Source organism: Lacerta agilis, chromosome 1, assembly GCF_009819535.1.
Source record: "Lacerta agilis isolate rLacAgi1 chromosome 1, rLacAgi1.pri, whole genome shotgun sequence".
Lineage (NCBI taxonomy): Eukaryota > Metazoa > Chordata > Lepidosauria > Squamata > Lacertidae > Lacerta > Lacerta agilis.
This window is the reverse complement of record NC_046312.1, coordinates 101,129,620-101,145,486: the sequence shown is the minus strand read 5'-3', so window position 1 is coordinate 101,145,486 and position 15,867 is coordinate 101,129,620. Positions and strand designations below refer to the sequence as shown.

The window sequence follows — 15,867 nt, the reverse complement described above, 5'->3', positions numbered from 1 at the left end:
TAAGTTTTCTATTAGCAGAACTGTGGATTTAATTTTAGGTGTAGTGCTAGGTAAAGAAAAAAAAGGTCAATGAAAGCAAAAAAAAAGTCAATGAAAGCTTTGCCTAGCAGTTGGAAAGAGTGTTCTCTCCATACAAAAGCATGCACTGCAAAGGCTTCATTCTTTTGTTTCTTTGAATACACAGAAAATGTACAGACTTTCCATGGAAGAAGATAAGAAGAAGGGATGTGATTTGAGGGCTGATGCAATCCCCATTAAAGCTGCTAAGGCTTCCCGAGACATTGCCAGTGATGTAAGTTTTTAAGGCCAAAATATTTTAAATTACTCTAAAAGCTGAAGTTCATACATTGCATCAGATCCAAAGGTTTTGTGAGCAGAAAAAGTGTTCCCACTGCCCCAATGGGTCTGGAGTCCCACTTTGTCCTATGCCACTGAAAATCTGCTCTAGAAGATTGGGGTCCTCTCCAGAGGAGGTGGTGCTGGAGAGTACAGTGTGGGAAGCTGATACAAAGACATCCTTATTTGGGACAAAATGGTGAAACACCTTTGGATCTGACCCACTGTCATATTTTATTAGTTTTTATGTTGAAACTCATGTACACTTTTAATTTCATTATCACAGATGAAGAAATGTTGCATTTCTAACCTTCCTGAGATTAAATTTTACTTCCTTGCTTATGTTCTGTTTGTCCTCTTCTGTGCAGTACAAATACAAACTGGGATATGAAATGGATAAGGGCAAACTTGTTGGCTTCCGCAGCCTCCAAGATGACCCAAAGCTTGTTCATTACATGCAAGTAGCTAAGATGCAGTCGGATCGCGAGTACAAGAAAGCCTACGAAACCAGCAAGACCAAGTACAGCACCCCGGCCGATACTTTCAGCGTCATGGCTGCCAAGGAAGCTCAAGCAAATATCACCAACACCAACTACAAAAGGCTCATCCACAAATATATCCTCCTGCCAGATGCTGTTAATGTAGAACTGGCAAGAAACATGAACCGGATTCAAAGCAATGTAAGACCTTGCATTCTCTTTTCATTACCAGTCAGTGGCTATATTTCTCATGCGTTTATGCAGATGGTTTATGTTGCCACAACTAAGAGCCGCTCAACTTTGGCTGTGTGTTATTCTCTTCCACCTGCAGCATGAATACAAACAAGATTACAATGAATGGTACAAAGGACTTGGTTGGAGTCCTGCTGGGTCACTGGATGTTGAAAAGAGTAAGAAAGCCACTGAAATTGCAAGTGATTCGAAGTACCGCCAGCATCCAAGCCTTTTCCCATTTAAGAAGCTGATGGACTCAATGGACATGGAACTTGCAAAACACAATGCTGGTGTTATGAATAAGGTGACTGTCGATACCCAGTGTGAAAAGAATCTGTCTTGTTTGGACCAATTGGGTACATTTGGGATTTTGAGAGGGTGCTGTGAGTGCCAGTCACGAAATGGCTGCTGCAGGGATATAGCATAACAAAATGTCTGCCCTGGTGTTTTGCATAATACAAAATGGCCACTGCTGAGTGTATGCCATAAAACAAAATGGCTTCTGTGAGGTGTGACATCATACCAAATGGCTGCTATATCTAAAAGTGTAAAAAAAAGATAAATAAACAACTTTGAAATTAATATGGCAACATTACTGCATGTTTAAATGCACAATTGCATTGATTTATCTTGTTTTATTTTCCCTAATAGCATTCATATATAGATGCATGGGAGAAGGATAAGACGAAGATTCACGTGATGCCAGATACACCCGACATTATGCAGGCCAAAGCAAATAAGTACAATTACAGCCAGGTATAGAAATATGTAACAATGTGTTGTGTTGGTTAATATACTATTCGTATGCAGATTCTCTGGCTCAGATATATTTTGTAGGAATGCCTTTGTTTTCTTTAGTTGTTAGAAGGTCATTTCCGATTGTATTTGACATTCACCTGAAGAGAAATTTGAAGCAAGTGCTTCGTGTCAGACCAAACGAGGAGTTTTGAGGCAAGCCTAGATTTGTGATCACACTAGTGAAATTTCTCAGGGCTTTCTACACCTTTCTGTATTGTCATCACATTTTATCTAAAGCGGCATTTTAAGGAAATTTCAGGACCTTCCCACCACCCTTTGAATGAACAACAGGGAAAGCTAAGAGTTGGGAAAACACTAACAGAATTTCTCAGGTGTCTCTGAACATATCTAGATCGTCACCAGATGAAATCTGAAGCAAATTTTAGGATTTCTCCTTGGGGAATACTAGAATGAGTTGAAACAGGTGGTGAGATGCCTTTTTTAAAATGCCTCTTCTACCTGTGAAAAGCACCTCCTGTTTCAGCAATAGCCTTTTGAAAAAGAAAAAGCAAAGGCTGCAAAAATTAGGGCAGCCATGTTTACCCATTTTTGGCATTGTGACATCTCCCTAGTTTCATGATCCCTGCTTGGCAGGATCATATAGCCAGCAAGACTCTTTTTGCGGTGTTGAGGGATTGGGGGACGGGGGATGCCCAAGCATCTGCCAGCTGAGGCAATAAAGATTGGGAGTGAGCCACTGTATAAAAGGCTTAGGAGCATCTTTTGAAGAGTATTTCAAGGGGCTCAATCATTCTCTCTCACACACACACCTTTTTTTTGCAACAAAAATGTTCGCTCATGAAATTTAACTCTGCCCTAGTTATAATAGCGCAGGAGTTTTGAGGGAAGCTAAGAGCTATTTGGTGTTCTTGTGCAATTTCTTAACTGTTCCAAACTCAAATATATTCTTATACAGTATATACCTCCAATGGAAGAAATGCCTGTTATGTATTGAGCTTTTTTTTTGCTCTTGCTTTCCATATTAGAAACTGTACAAACTTGGATGGGAAGAATTGTTGAAGAAAGGTTATGACCTCACCGCTGAAGCAATCTCTGTGAAATCTGCAAAAGCATCAAGGGACATCGCTAGTGATGTAAGTAGTATTGTAGTACACCTTTGATGCATTCAGTCACGTTCTCTAGGACTCTGTCATGTAAATGGTTTTCAGGGCCAGAGCTTGTTGCATTCCATCGAACTTCACCCTTGCCTCACTCTTCCAGGTACCCTGTCAACTGAGTGCATGCAGAGTACTTTCTCCCTCACTTCTGAGGTGCCGTGGTGTGTATACCAGCACAGACCAGCCAAAGCACCTAGGGTTCCCTTGTAGAATAATAGATGTCCTACTGTATGATTTCTCCAATGTCCCCTATGAAGAAAAAGGCTGGGAATGTAGTACTGCCACTGTGCTGATTTTTTTGGGGGGGGGCTGTTTCCAGAGCAGCCTTATGGCATGTCTACTGACAAGTAGGACCCACTGAGTTCAAGGGGGGCTTGCTCCCAAGTGAACAAGCAACCCGCTTTGCTTTTGACTCAGCAGCAACCACGAAAGGCCACATTTGTAAACAGTTCTGACATGGCGCCTCCGTTGGGATAGATCTGCTAACGATTCCGGATTTTGTCGTTCCTGTCTTTGCAACAAACTTTGTTTGTGATTTCAGTACAAGTACAAAGAAGGTTACCGCAAGCAACAGGGGCATCACATTGGAGCACGCAGCATACAGGACGACCCCAAACTTGTGCATTCTATGAATGTAGCCAAGATGCAGAGCGAGAGGGAATACAAGAAAGACTTTGAGAAATGGAAGACCAAGTATATCAGCCCTGTGGATATGCTGGAGGTCTTGCATGCTAAGAATTGTCAGAAACTGGTCAGCGATATCGATTACCGTCATTATTTGCACCAGTGGACATGTCTCCCGGACCAAAGTGATGTCATCCATGCTAAGAAAGTATATGAATTACAAAGCGATGTAAGTCGTATTTATAAACCATATATTGCTTTGGGGGATCAGAAATGATATTTGTTTGTGAAGGCAGATTTGAAGTCTCCTTCAGCCTCTTACCTACTCTAATGCTGGTAGGTCCCTGCTTACATCCTTCATTCTCACTGACTTCTTATTGCTCTTGTTCATCCTTGTTTTTGCTATTTCTGGAGTATGTTCCCCATCTTTTCTGATACCCAGTTTGTTTAATCTCTTAATTTGTTTTTGTCAAACTTCTTTTCTGAGTTTTAAGGGGCCTTAAAAGACAATGTTTCCCTTGCCTCCCCTCCTGCACATTTGTATGTACATTTTTGGCCATATTCTTGGCCAAACTTAACTTTTGCTTTTCAAACTTTGCATGCTTTATTTAAATAACAATCAAGCCAAATGATAGAGGCAAGCTAAGGCAAGCTGCCCAGAGTGGCTGGGGAAACCCAGCCAGATGGGTGGGGTATAAATAAATTATTATTATTATTATTATTATTATTATTATTATTATTAACAACATATGTTGGGGGAATACGAATAGGACCAAAAGTTAAAATCCTCTTCAGTGGTATTTGCAATACCAAACGGATCTCATATATGTTTTCTTCCTTGCTAGAATGCATACAAAACAGATCTTGAGTGGCTGAAAGGCATTGGATGGAACTCATACGGATCTCTAGAATCGGAAAAGAACAAGAAGGCTTCTGAGATTCTGAGTGAAAAGAAATATCGCCAGCCTCCAGACACTGTTAAATTCACAAGTATCGCTGATTCAATGGAGGTGGTTTTGGCAAAGGAAAATGCCAAGCATAGGAGCGATGTAAGTGTTCTCAGCACAAGTATGTGCTGCTCTCGAGGAGCAGGTGTCAGCAGCGGGAATAATGGCTATGAATGGTAGTGGGGAGGAGTGAGTGAGTGAGTGAGTGAGTGATGCCCTATAGCATAGTTACCGTAACTGCTTTACAGCACATCCAATGCATGTTTACTCAGACGTAAGTCCCCACTGTATTTAACGGGGGTCTCTAGGGAGCACATTCAGGACTGCAGCCTTAATTAGTTGAAGAGTACATTCCATTTTTGCTTGGAGTTTGCTTCAGGTGAACACGCATAGGATTCTGTAGCAATTTTGATAAGTGCATTTTTCCCCAGTTTGATGAATTTGGTATAAAAAGGGAAATTCAGTTTCTGGGCCTAGGGATTTATTTAGGAAAATGATGCCCCGTCCCGTCCCGTCCCCCCCGTAAGCCTGTAATCCTGTGAAGGAGGATATACTCCTGTGAAGGAGGATATAATTTATAATTACATTGGTTTAAGTACTGAGCAATCCTCCTACCCCGATTCTCCCCACAACAAGTCATTCTACAGTCTCTTGCACCAGCAGGGGTGCCAACTTGGATAAAAAATTGTCGGGGGTGGGGGGAGGTTAGCCCCGCCCCTGATAATCACATGACACAGTGCACACAAACCATTTGAATGGCAATGCCCACCATTTTTTTGGGGTCCATAGCCCCCTCAAATATTTTATGGGGAGGGCAAAGAGACCTTAGCCCTAGAAGTTGGCTCCTATGTGCACCAGGTATTCAGCAATGCCTCAAGGTGCATAGTAACACAAGACCTTGTGCTGCACCATCTCTTTCGCAAGGTTTTACACAATGTGCCACGGAATGCCTTCCACTTGGACAACACCTGCCCAACATTTCACATTGGCTTGATGTACTTTTGTACAGTGCTGAAGTTGATATTTATTCTTACTGGCACATATTATTATTATTATTATTATTATTATTATTTATTCACTTTCTTTCCATTCTTTCTAGAAACTTTATAGAGAAGCATGGGATAAGGACAAGACTCAGATCCACATCATGCCTGACACTCCCGAAATTATCCTGTCCAGAGCCAACTTAATTAACACAAGCGATGTAAGTTTGATGCTGGATAGCACAGGAGGGTGTTTGAGCTGTCTGTTTTCTTGCTGGGCTTCCATAGCGATTAACTTTCTAATGGTTCTCTCACTAGAAACTCTACAAGTTAGGATTTGAAGAATTGATAAGGAAAGGCTATGACCTTCCATTTGATGCCATACCAATCAAGGCTGCAAAAGCATCTAGAGATATTGCCAGTGAAGTAAGTATTTCATTCTGCTGGTTAACTGCAAAATGGCAATTCTGCTTATTAAATCTTTGATTCGGCACATTGTTAATCTTGTGAACTTTCTAAGGGATGTGTGTGCATATGTATATATATTTAGTTACACATAAGTGCACACACTGATTTTCTTTTTAATTTTTTTATATTTATCAACTAATCCTTAAGGGGAAATAGTTTTGAAGTTTCCCAAAAATAAATGCAGTGCTTTGTATAATCATTAAAATAGCTGAAATGAATGAATTGTGATTTGAAAAGTGTCAGGTTTTGAACACATATAAAATGAATGTAAATCAAAGCCTGGCTTCAGCTTCTCTTTAATTTGTCTTTTGTAAATTGGAATGCTATCTTGAATCAACGTTCACAGATATAGATATCTATATATGATAAGTTCCCTTTATGAATAAAAAATAAGGGAGCAATTCAAAGCTCCCTCCAGCTCTGAGGCAGTCTGAAGGAGAAATAGGAAGAGGCAGAAGTACTGCTGTGCTGGCAGATTGGTAGAAGGAACTCCATGTTAAGTTATTTGTATTAATGGTTTAATAAATACTTTGCTTATTGGTGGGGTAATCTTATATACCTGGGAGGAGATCTGCCACATCCATAGCCCTATTGGCCCAGTGGGATGGGTTGGCAGCATTTTCATCCTTTTTGTTTTTTACCTTCCCCAGTTGCAGATAATGGAAAGCTATTAACTTTACGAGCTCCAGGGCTGGCGTAGCTTAGAGGCCCTTTTTGTGTGTATCAGGATAACAATGACAGCTTAGGTTACTGCACATCCAAGCCTGTCCCCGACACACCCCTGGAATAGCCCACTTTGAGTCCTGCAGATGTACCCAGGATCTTCCGAGGTAGAATTGCCATTTTGGTTCAGACAGGCAAACCTTAACACAGAAGGATGGTTAAATTCTGCTTAATGTTTTACAGTACTACAACCACATGATATTGCTTTGATTCCATAAACTCTTAAATGACTGTTGGTCGTGCCCAACCATTTGAGCTGAAACGCCTGATTATATAATTTAGGATGTCCTGAGAAATCAAGTTTTGAAGGGATGATCATTTGATAAGGCCTTTATAAATAGTCAAGCATCTCTTAATGTACTTAGAATGAGAAGTTAGTGAAAATAATTTTCACTTTCCCACAGTACAAGTACAAAGATGGATATCGCAAGCAGCTTGGCCACCATGTTGGAGCACGCAGCATACAGGATGACCCAAAACTTGTGCATTCTATGAATGTAGCCAAGATGCAGAGCGAAAGAGAATACAAGAAAGACTTTGAAAAATCGAAGACCAGGTATAGCAGCCCTGTGGATATGCTTGGAGTCTTACTGGCCAAGAATTGCCAGAAGCTGGTCAGCGATGTCGATTACCGTCATTATCTGCACCAATGGACATGCCTGCCAGATCAGAATGATGTTGTGCATGCCAGGAAAACATATGAACTTCAGAGTGATGTAAGTATTTTATTTTTTTCTTAAAGGCTTTTAAGTATGAGACTGTCCCAGGGCTGGTGAATTTTATCCACAATTCCTTATTGGGGGGGGGGGGGAGCCCATGTCTAAACAGCAAATAATTATAATTGTGCCTGGATCTTAGAACAAAAAGGTGAGACCAGAGTGATGGGTCAAATGAGGGAACATGTTATTCATAAGCCAGAAGAGTGGGAAGCTGGCTTCAACCTTGAGAGAGCTAAGACCTGCCTGTTCCAAGGGGTATGCCAAGTCATAGCCCAAAGCCTAGATCTCACGTTATGGTGAGCAAGAAAGTGGTCCCAACTCATCCCCTTCAGGATTGGTAGTAGATGGTTCTATTGGGCTGCCCTGCTCATCAACTTAATAGCTGCATTCTGTTTAGATAGCATGCATGTTACATATTAAAACTGGAAGCTGGAAAAGTTACTGTTTGTTCAATCTGTGCTAATACAAGTTGACAGTATAGGAATAGTCTCTTTAGTTGATATGGATTATAATTTGTGAATGCAAAAATCCTCAATTGTAATCAAAGGTTTTAATTGAACTATTCTCTGCTGTGCTTGTTTCTTTTCAAACAGAATATGTATAAAGCAGATCTTGAATGGCTAAAGGGCATCGGCTGGACTCCAAGTGGTTCCTTGGAAGCTGAGAAGAATAAGAGAGCCTCCCAGATCTTGAGTGACTACATCTACAGACAGCATCCTGACAAATTCAAATTCACAAGTCCCATTGATTCTATGCCTATGGCTTTGGCAAAGCATAATTCTGAAATTATGGACCATGTGAGTGTCATTCATGCACCTTTCCTTAAAACCCAGATGATCAGATATATCAAGAAATTGTATATCCTGGCTGGTTTAGCAATGCTATGACTGGGAATATGCAGGCTCTGATCACTTTGAGAATTTGCCTAGTGATATTAGCATTATAACTATTTTTCTCCGTGATTGTTATCTGACCCTAATTAACTAATTAAGAGTTTCGCTTTTTGTGCAAAGGAGGCACATTCCATTCATTCTTATTTTTGTACCCTGGCAGCAACGATTTTGTAGCAAAGTGATGGTTTTCATACATGTTGGATCAGGGCCATTTCCAGAATGTAGTTATGGGGAGGGCATTGTTTGACAACATGGGTGTTCCCCTTTAATATCTATCAGAAATCTTCAGACCTGTCACCAGGAGATTTGAAATGAAATACCACTAATATGTGGAATGCACCCAGCAATCTCTTTCTGTTCCATCTGAAGCATCAGAGGAGATTGACTGGTGCTTGGAGATGGTGGAAGAACTGACCGCAATACTCCATGCTCTGGTAACTTCCAATCTGGATTATTATGATGTGCTCTATGTGGGCATGAAGACAAATTGGAAACTTCAACTGTTTTATCTGTTTTATGACTACAATGTTATTTTGAAGGAGTTCTGATAAATGTTAGAAGCAAACAAATTGCTGCTGCCTCCATCAAATAATTTATTTACTGGTTGTTGTTTTCAGCGCAAGTATATTGATGCATGGAACAAGGATAAAACCACCATTCATATTATGCCAGATACTCCTGAAATTATACTGTCGCAGCAGAACAAGATCAACTATAGCGATGTAAGTAAAAAAAAAAATGTAAAAAATCTTTGGTAGAGAACCAATTTAGAAGAAATACAAGTGCCCTGTTTTTAAACACACAATCAATCTTTTCCATTATTTTAGAAATTATACAAACTTTCTTTGGAAGAGGCCAGGAGAAAGGGTTATGATCTTCGTGTAGATGCAATTCCAATCAAGGCTGCTAAAGCTTCAAGAGACATCGCAAGTGAGGTAAGTAGTTCTGTACATGAGTTCTCAGATGCTGTTATGTAATAGGAATCACATCTTCCCAGCCACCTTCCCTTAATAGTGAATAGTCCCAAATAGAATAGTCCCCCTAGGTTACCGATATTGTCAGTTATCATAAATAGGAATAATCATTGAACACATTAAATTTTCGCATGTGCCTGCAGATGTTGATGGCACAATCCAAAATGTGCCTCAGTCCTTCCAATAAAATATTTTCACTAAGTTCCCAGTATGTGGCACCCACACAAGGTAAGCTAGCGGGTATATGAAACTTCACCTGTCTTCCAACCCAGATATACCAGGAAGCCTACTCCTAGGTTTGGTTCATGCTCACATTCCCCGCCACCGCCCCCGTTGTTTTTCTTTAAAGTTGTCCCTTTCTGAAAAAATAAAAACACAGAATGACAGGTCCATTTTTTAATACATTCATGAATCATATTCGGTATAAGTACAGAAACAAAGAAATTTCCTGACAACAAGCAGTCTTCTGGGTAGATGATTTATCGTATGTTTCTTCCCCCCACCCCCAGTACAAATACAAAGAAGGCTACCGCAAGCAAGTTGGCCACCATATTGGAGCTCGCAGTGTGCAAGACGACCCAAAACTTGTCCATTGTATGAATGTAGCCAAAATTCAGAGTGAGAGGGAGTATAAGAAAGACTTTGAGAAATGGAAGACCAAATATACTACCCCTGTGGATATGCTGGAGGTTTTGCACGCTAAGAATTGCCAGAAACTGGTCAGTGAAGTCGATTACCGTCATTATTTGCACCAGTGGACGTGCCTGCCAGATCAGAATGATGTCGTGCATGCCAGGAAAACGTATGAACTTCAGAGTGATGTAAGTATCTTTATAAGAAAAAGCATTTTAAACATTAGATTATCCCAGGGCTAGTGGATTTGAACCACCATTTTCTGTGTGAAGAAAGCCTTTCTCTAAACAGCAGGCAATTATAATTGCGACGGGATCTGGAAACAAAGAATGATTACTGCTCCAGAGTTCCAGAACACCTTTCTGTGGGATGTACATTTGGCTTTCTGCTGAGGTTTGCTCCACAAAGGGGGAACTGCTACCAAGGAAGCCCTGAGACTGGGCAGCACCAACAGTTTAGCACCCACCGAAGGCAGCACCAGCAGGGAATCCCCTGCCAGTTATAGGACCCGAGATTGTTGAAATGAGGGAAGCGCTCCTTTAGGTACTTGGGTCTCAAGCCATTTGGGCTTTGTATGTTAGTACAAACACCTTGAATTCGGCCCAGCAGCTCACTGGCAGCCAGTGAAGTGTCTTCAGCATTGATGGCAGATGGTTCTATTGGGCTGCCCCACTCATCAGCCTAATAGCTGCATTCTGTTTAGATAGCATGCATGCTATCCTGTATATTAAAAGAGTTTTTTTTTTTAAGTTGAACAAGTTATTGTTTGTTTAACCTGTGCTGACACAAGTTGACAGTGTAACAATAGTCTCTTTAGTTCGTGTGGATTATAATTTATGAATGCAAAAATCCTCAATTGTAATCAAAGGTTTTAATGGAACTATTGTCCTCCCTGCTTGTTTCTTTTCAAACAGAATATGTATAAAGCAGATCTTGAATGGCTAAAGGGCATCGGCTGGACTCCAAGTGGTTCCTTGGAAGCTGAGAAGAATAAGAGAGCCTCCCAGATCTTGAGTGACTACATCTACAGACAGCATCCTGACAAATTCAAATTCACAAGCCCCATTGATTCTATGCCTATGGCTTTGGCAAAGCATAATTCTGAAATTATGGACCATGTGAGTTTCATTCATGCCCCTTTCCTTAAAACCCAGATGAGCAGATATATCAAGAAATCGTATATTCTGGCTGGTTTAGCAATGCTATGGCTGGGAATATGCAGGCTCTGATCACTCTTGAGAATTTGCCCAGTGATTTTATCAATATAACTACTTTTCTCCATGTTTGCTATCTGACTCCAATTAACTAATTAAGAGTTTAACTTTTTGTGCAAAGGAGGCACATTCGATTTATTTTTATTTTCATACCCTTGCAGCAACCATTTTGTAACTTGCTGGTGGTTTTAATACTGGCTGAATTGGAGCCATTTCCAGAAAGTGGATATGGTGGGCTTTGTTTAGCACCATGAGCATTTCCCCCATCTTGTTATTTGATATATACCTGCAAACAGTTGGGACCCCTCTCGACAGGAGATTTGGAGTGAAATACCACTAATATGTGGATGACACCAAGCTATTGCTCTCTGTTCCATCTGAAGCACGAGAGGAGATTGAAGTGCTAGCCTGGTGCTTGGAGGTGGTAATGGACTAGATGCTGGTCAATAAATTGAAGTGGAACCAGGAAAATATGGGGGTGTTATGTGTCCAAAGTTCCTCTAGAAGGAGCAGGTGCAAGCATTGGGATGTTCTGGAGCCATCTCTGTCAGTGGAGACCCAAGTAGCCTCAGTGCCTAGGAGTTCATTGACATCTACAGCTGGTAAGCCAAGTACGGCCCAACTACAGAGAAGACTTGGCCCACAGTATTCCATGGTCTGGTAACTTCCAGATTGGATTACTGCAATGTTCTCTATGTGGGGCTGCCCTTGGAGGCAATTTGGAAACTTCAACAGTTTTATCAGTTTTATGATTGCGAAGGGCTTCTAAGAGATTTTAGAAACAAACAAACAAACGAATGAATGAATTACCATTTTTGGCAGCTGCTGCCTTTATTTACTTTTTATTTACTATTTACTATTTACTATTTTTTTTTACTTTTTTTAGCGCAAGTATATTGATGCATGGAACAAGGATAAAACCACCGTTCACATTATGCCAGATACTCCTGAAATTATACTGTCGCAGCAGAACAAGATCAACTATAGTGATGTAAGTAAATTTCTTTAAAATCTTTGGTAGAAAAGCAGTTTAGAAGAAACACAAGTGCTCTATTTTTAAACATTAAACCAATATTTGACATACTTTTAGAAATTATACAAACTTGCATTGGAAGAGGCCAGGAGCAAGGGTTATGATCTTCGTGTAGATGCAATTCCAATCAAGGCTGCTAAAGCTTCAAGAGACATCGCAAGTGAGGTAAGCAGTTCTGTTCATGAGTTCTCAGATGCTGTTATGTAATAGGAATCACATCTTCCCAACCCACTTCCCTTATTACTTAAAAAAAGAAAAACCCAACATTTTTCTATGGCTCACTTATTGAATAGGTGGATTTTTGTTTTCTGGTTTGAATTGTTGAAAGGGCTGTGATATGTGAACCCCTCATTTATCACAACTGATACAGCTAATCTTGTAATGCTTTGGATAGATTTAGATGAAGTAAGTAGCTCCCCCTGTGTTATTGATATTGTCAGTCAACATTAATAGGAATATTCATTGAATACGTTAAGTTTTCACGAGTGCCCAAACTGGTGATGGTGGAATCCAAAGCATGCCTGAATCCTTAAAATAAAATAATTACACTTGATTCCTAGTATGTGGCAGTCACCTATTGTCAGCTAGAGGAGGGAATTGCAGGGAACTTTGGCCTGTCATCCAACCCAGGCTTGTCATTAAAGCTTACAGTTAGATTTGGCTAATGCTTGCATTTCTCTTTTTTTCTGTTGTTGTTCTTTAAAGCTGCCACTTCTGAAAACAACAAAAAACAGAATGACTGGTCTATTTTTAATAGATTCATGATTAATAATAAAAAATACCTTCCTAAAGGAAACAAATCTTTAAATATTATTAGAGAATATGTATGAGGAAACAGGAAAATGAAGTGGCAAAAAGATAAGGAAGAAAGATGCTATCTAGATGGGGGAAATACTGTCACAATCCTCTCAGAATGTGGGATTTTCCAATGCAGCTATCTGATGAATATTCTTATGGGTGGACAATTTACACATGTATATCTATTTCAGTACAAATACAAAGAAGGCTATCGCAAGCAGCTTGGCCACCATATTGGAGCTCGCAGTGTGCAAGATGACCCGAAACTTGTGCATTCTATGAATGTAGCTAAAATGCAGAGTGAGAGGGAGTATAAGAAGGACTTTGAGAAGTGGAAGACTAAGTATATTAGCCCTGTGGACATGCTGGAAGTGTTGCACGCTAAGAATTGCCAGAAGTTGGTCAGTGATATTGATTACCGTCATTATCTGCACCAGTGGACCTGCCTTCCAGATCAGAATGATGTCATCCAAGCTAGAAAGGCCTATGATCTCCAGAGTGATGTGAGTACTATTTACGTTTGGGCACAACTAAACGTAATATAAGGAATAAATTAAAGTGGGGGTCAAATGGGGATACAATGTTGTGTGGAACTGAATCCTTCCCCTCCACCAGCCCGCTCCATCAATCTTGGCTCTTTCCTCCTAATTCACCTCTAATTCCAGACAACTTTCAAGTGTTGCAATTGCACAATGTGAAGTAACAAAAAGCAAACATGGTGGCAGTAGTCACTGGTACGGAGGACTGACACCTTCCTATCGGCAACCCCTCTGTGAGGGGAAGGTAGAAAAACCCCTCCTGGGGCTGCAGCAGAGTTTCAGCAGGAAGCAGACTGTCAGATATGTAGCACTCCGAATTTCTTTTATTATTTACAGCGAATTAAAACAACAAAACATAGCTAGTGTGAGCTGAGTGCCTCACACACATCTCCTCTGTTGCGAGAGCAGAGAGAGAGAACAAAGAGTGGAAGTTACAGATGCTCACTTCTGTTCTCAAGCATAACAGTACACAACAGTACAGGAATCTGAACGTGTATATCATGTTACATCAGCGATGTGAGACTGATATCTCAACATATTCCCCATGCCCATAGCAGCCATGTTACCCTGACACTTGTGGCACTTTTATCCGAACATGAGTACCAGCACCTCATTGTGTTGGGTGGGTGGGTGGGTGTGCGCACACACACATTTTTTCTCTCTCTTTCCGCCATCCTAATCAGACGACCCCACCCACCCAAGCAAGGGTCCTCTACAGCTTTTGGTTTTATCAATGATCCTTTGAATTTCTTTTTCACAGAATAACTACAAAGCAGACCTCGAGTGGATGAAAGGCATTGGCTGGGTCCCTATTGGTTCACTGGATGTGGAAAAAGCCAAGAAGGCTGGAGAGATCCTAAGTGAAAAGCAGTATCGTCAACCACCAGACAAATTCAAATTCACCAGTGTGACAGATTCTCTTGAAATGGAGTTGGCCAAGCATAATGCAGAAACAATGAACAAGGTGAATCTGAGCAGGGCAGTTGAGAAACTAGTATTGTAGTACAAATGTTGCAGGGTCTTATTACAGGGCACAAGCGATCCAAAGTTTTTCCATTTTCACTTATTTCCGTTGGAGAGCTTTTTGTATCTTGTTTAACTTTTGCCATTTAACTTAAGGGGACTTAAAAGTACCTAGCTTTGGTCAGGGTTTATATTGCATATTTGCAATACCACATACAGTTAATGCTTCTTTTAAAGCTGTATTGGCATATAGGTGCGTAGTCAAAAGGTAACATGGTTATGACCCTTGTACATTTCTCTGCAAGCAAAACATTTCGCTTCATGTATCTTAGACATTTTCGTCAGCTATTTTATTGCAAAGTTCATGAACTGGAAGAACCCTGCGCCTTTTGCATTAGGTAGACTTAAATATGAACAAATAATATATTTATTCTCATATGGAACCTGTGAGGTAGATTTTTAAGCTGAGAGATCATTAGTGGTCCAAGATCACATAGTGAGCTGCATGGCTGATTGAAGATTTGAACTCTACCCAGTCTTAGTCCAACACTCTACCTACAGCACCACAGTTCAAGGTAGCAGAGTTCTGCCTCAGCAGGCTATTTTGATGCAATTTTCATAGGAGGCTCTCACTTAAAAAAACAAAAAACAAAAAAGCCCTAAGATTACGGAATGATTGTCCTTATAACCACTGTCTCTTGTGCTTATGTTCTTCCACAGCGTTTGTATACGGAAGCTTGGGATAAAGACAAAGTTACAATCCACGTGATGCCTGATACACCTGAAATCATGCTGTCAAAATTCAACAAGCTAAACTATAGTCATGTGAGTACCACTAGGATGAACAAAGGAGTTCTCCATACCAAGGGAGATTGCAAATATTTCAGCCCACATCTGTGGTTCTTGCAAGGGATGTGGGCCCCACAGTCACCAGCTGGCTAGGGTTTGTTGAGGCTCAGTAGGCTAAAGTTGCCCTGGAGGGTTTTGTTTAAGTGCAGCACAGTCAAGTTGCTGCACCTCAGTCAGTTATGTAAAATTATATATGTGTGTTGACATGAAGGAAGCAGACATGGATAACAATGAAGTAAACATGTTCTTCTTCCTTACAGAAATTGTATAGACTTGCTATGGAGGAGGCAAAGAAGGATGGCTATGACTTACGTGTGGATGCTATCCCAATTCAAGCTGCCAAGGCTTCCAGAAATATTGCCAGTGATGTGTGTACCCAATATGTTCTATGTATAGCATTTTTTTAAGGGGAAAGCATTTCTTGCTCTAAAAAAAAGAAAAACAGAATTGAAACTGTGGACTCAATTCTACAGTATGTGCGACTGTGGTGGATGTTTTAGGCATCCATGAAAGGCCGTATTAGAGAGAAGCTATATTTCCTT

At 40.5% G+C, this 15,867-nt stretch overlaps 1 protein-coding gene across 50 annotated transcripts in view; it reads left to right on the top strand.

Moving 5' to 3' along the window:
- NEB (nebulin) overlaps positions 1-15,867 on the top strand; it is a 158,039-nt gene that overhangs the window by 53,041 nt on the left and 89,131 nt on the right. For 49 of the 50 annotated variants that reach the window (XM_033164634.1, XM_033164977.1, XM_033164985.1 and 46 more), the window contains 21 exons: positions 185-292; positions 705-1,016; positions 1,147-1,353; positions 1,701-1,805; positions 2,834-2,941; positions 3,507-3,818; positions 4,435-4,638; positions 5,636-5,740; positions 5,838-5,945; positions 7,115-7,426; positions 8,023-8,226; positions 8,940-9,044; positions 9,150-9,257; positions 9,806-10,117; positions 10,844-11,047; positions 12,030-12,134; positions 12,234-12,341; positions 13,166-13,477; positions 14,274-14,477; positions 15,197-15,301; positions 15,586-15,693. In XM_033164634.1, the coding sequence (XP_033020525.1) occupies positions 185-292; positions 705-1,016; positions 1,147-1,353; positions 1,701-1,805; positions 2,834-2,941; positions 3,507-3,818; positions 4,435-4,638; positions 5,636-5,740; positions 5,838-5,945; positions 7,115-7,426; positions 8,023-8,226; positions 8,940-9,044; positions 9,150-9,257; positions 9,806-10,117; positions 10,844-11,047; positions 12,030-12,134; positions 12,234-12,341; positions 13,166-13,477; positions 14,274-14,477; positions 15,197-15,301; positions 15,586-15,693 (3,756 nt within the window). The remainder of the gene's footprint in view (positions 1-184; positions 293-704; positions 1,017-1,146; positions 1,354-1,700; positions 1,806-2,833; positions 2,942-3,506; positions 3,819-4,434; positions 4,639-5,635; positions 5,741-5,837; positions 5,946-7,114; positions 7,427-8,022; positions 8,227-8,939; positions 9,045-9,149; positions 9,258-9,805; positions 10,118-10,843; positions 11,048-12,029; positions 12,135-12,233; positions 12,342-13,165; positions 13,478-14,273; positions 14,478-15,196; positions 15,302-15,585; positions 15,694-15,867) is intronic. The other variant, XM_033164970.1, reaches the window with a different exon arrangement.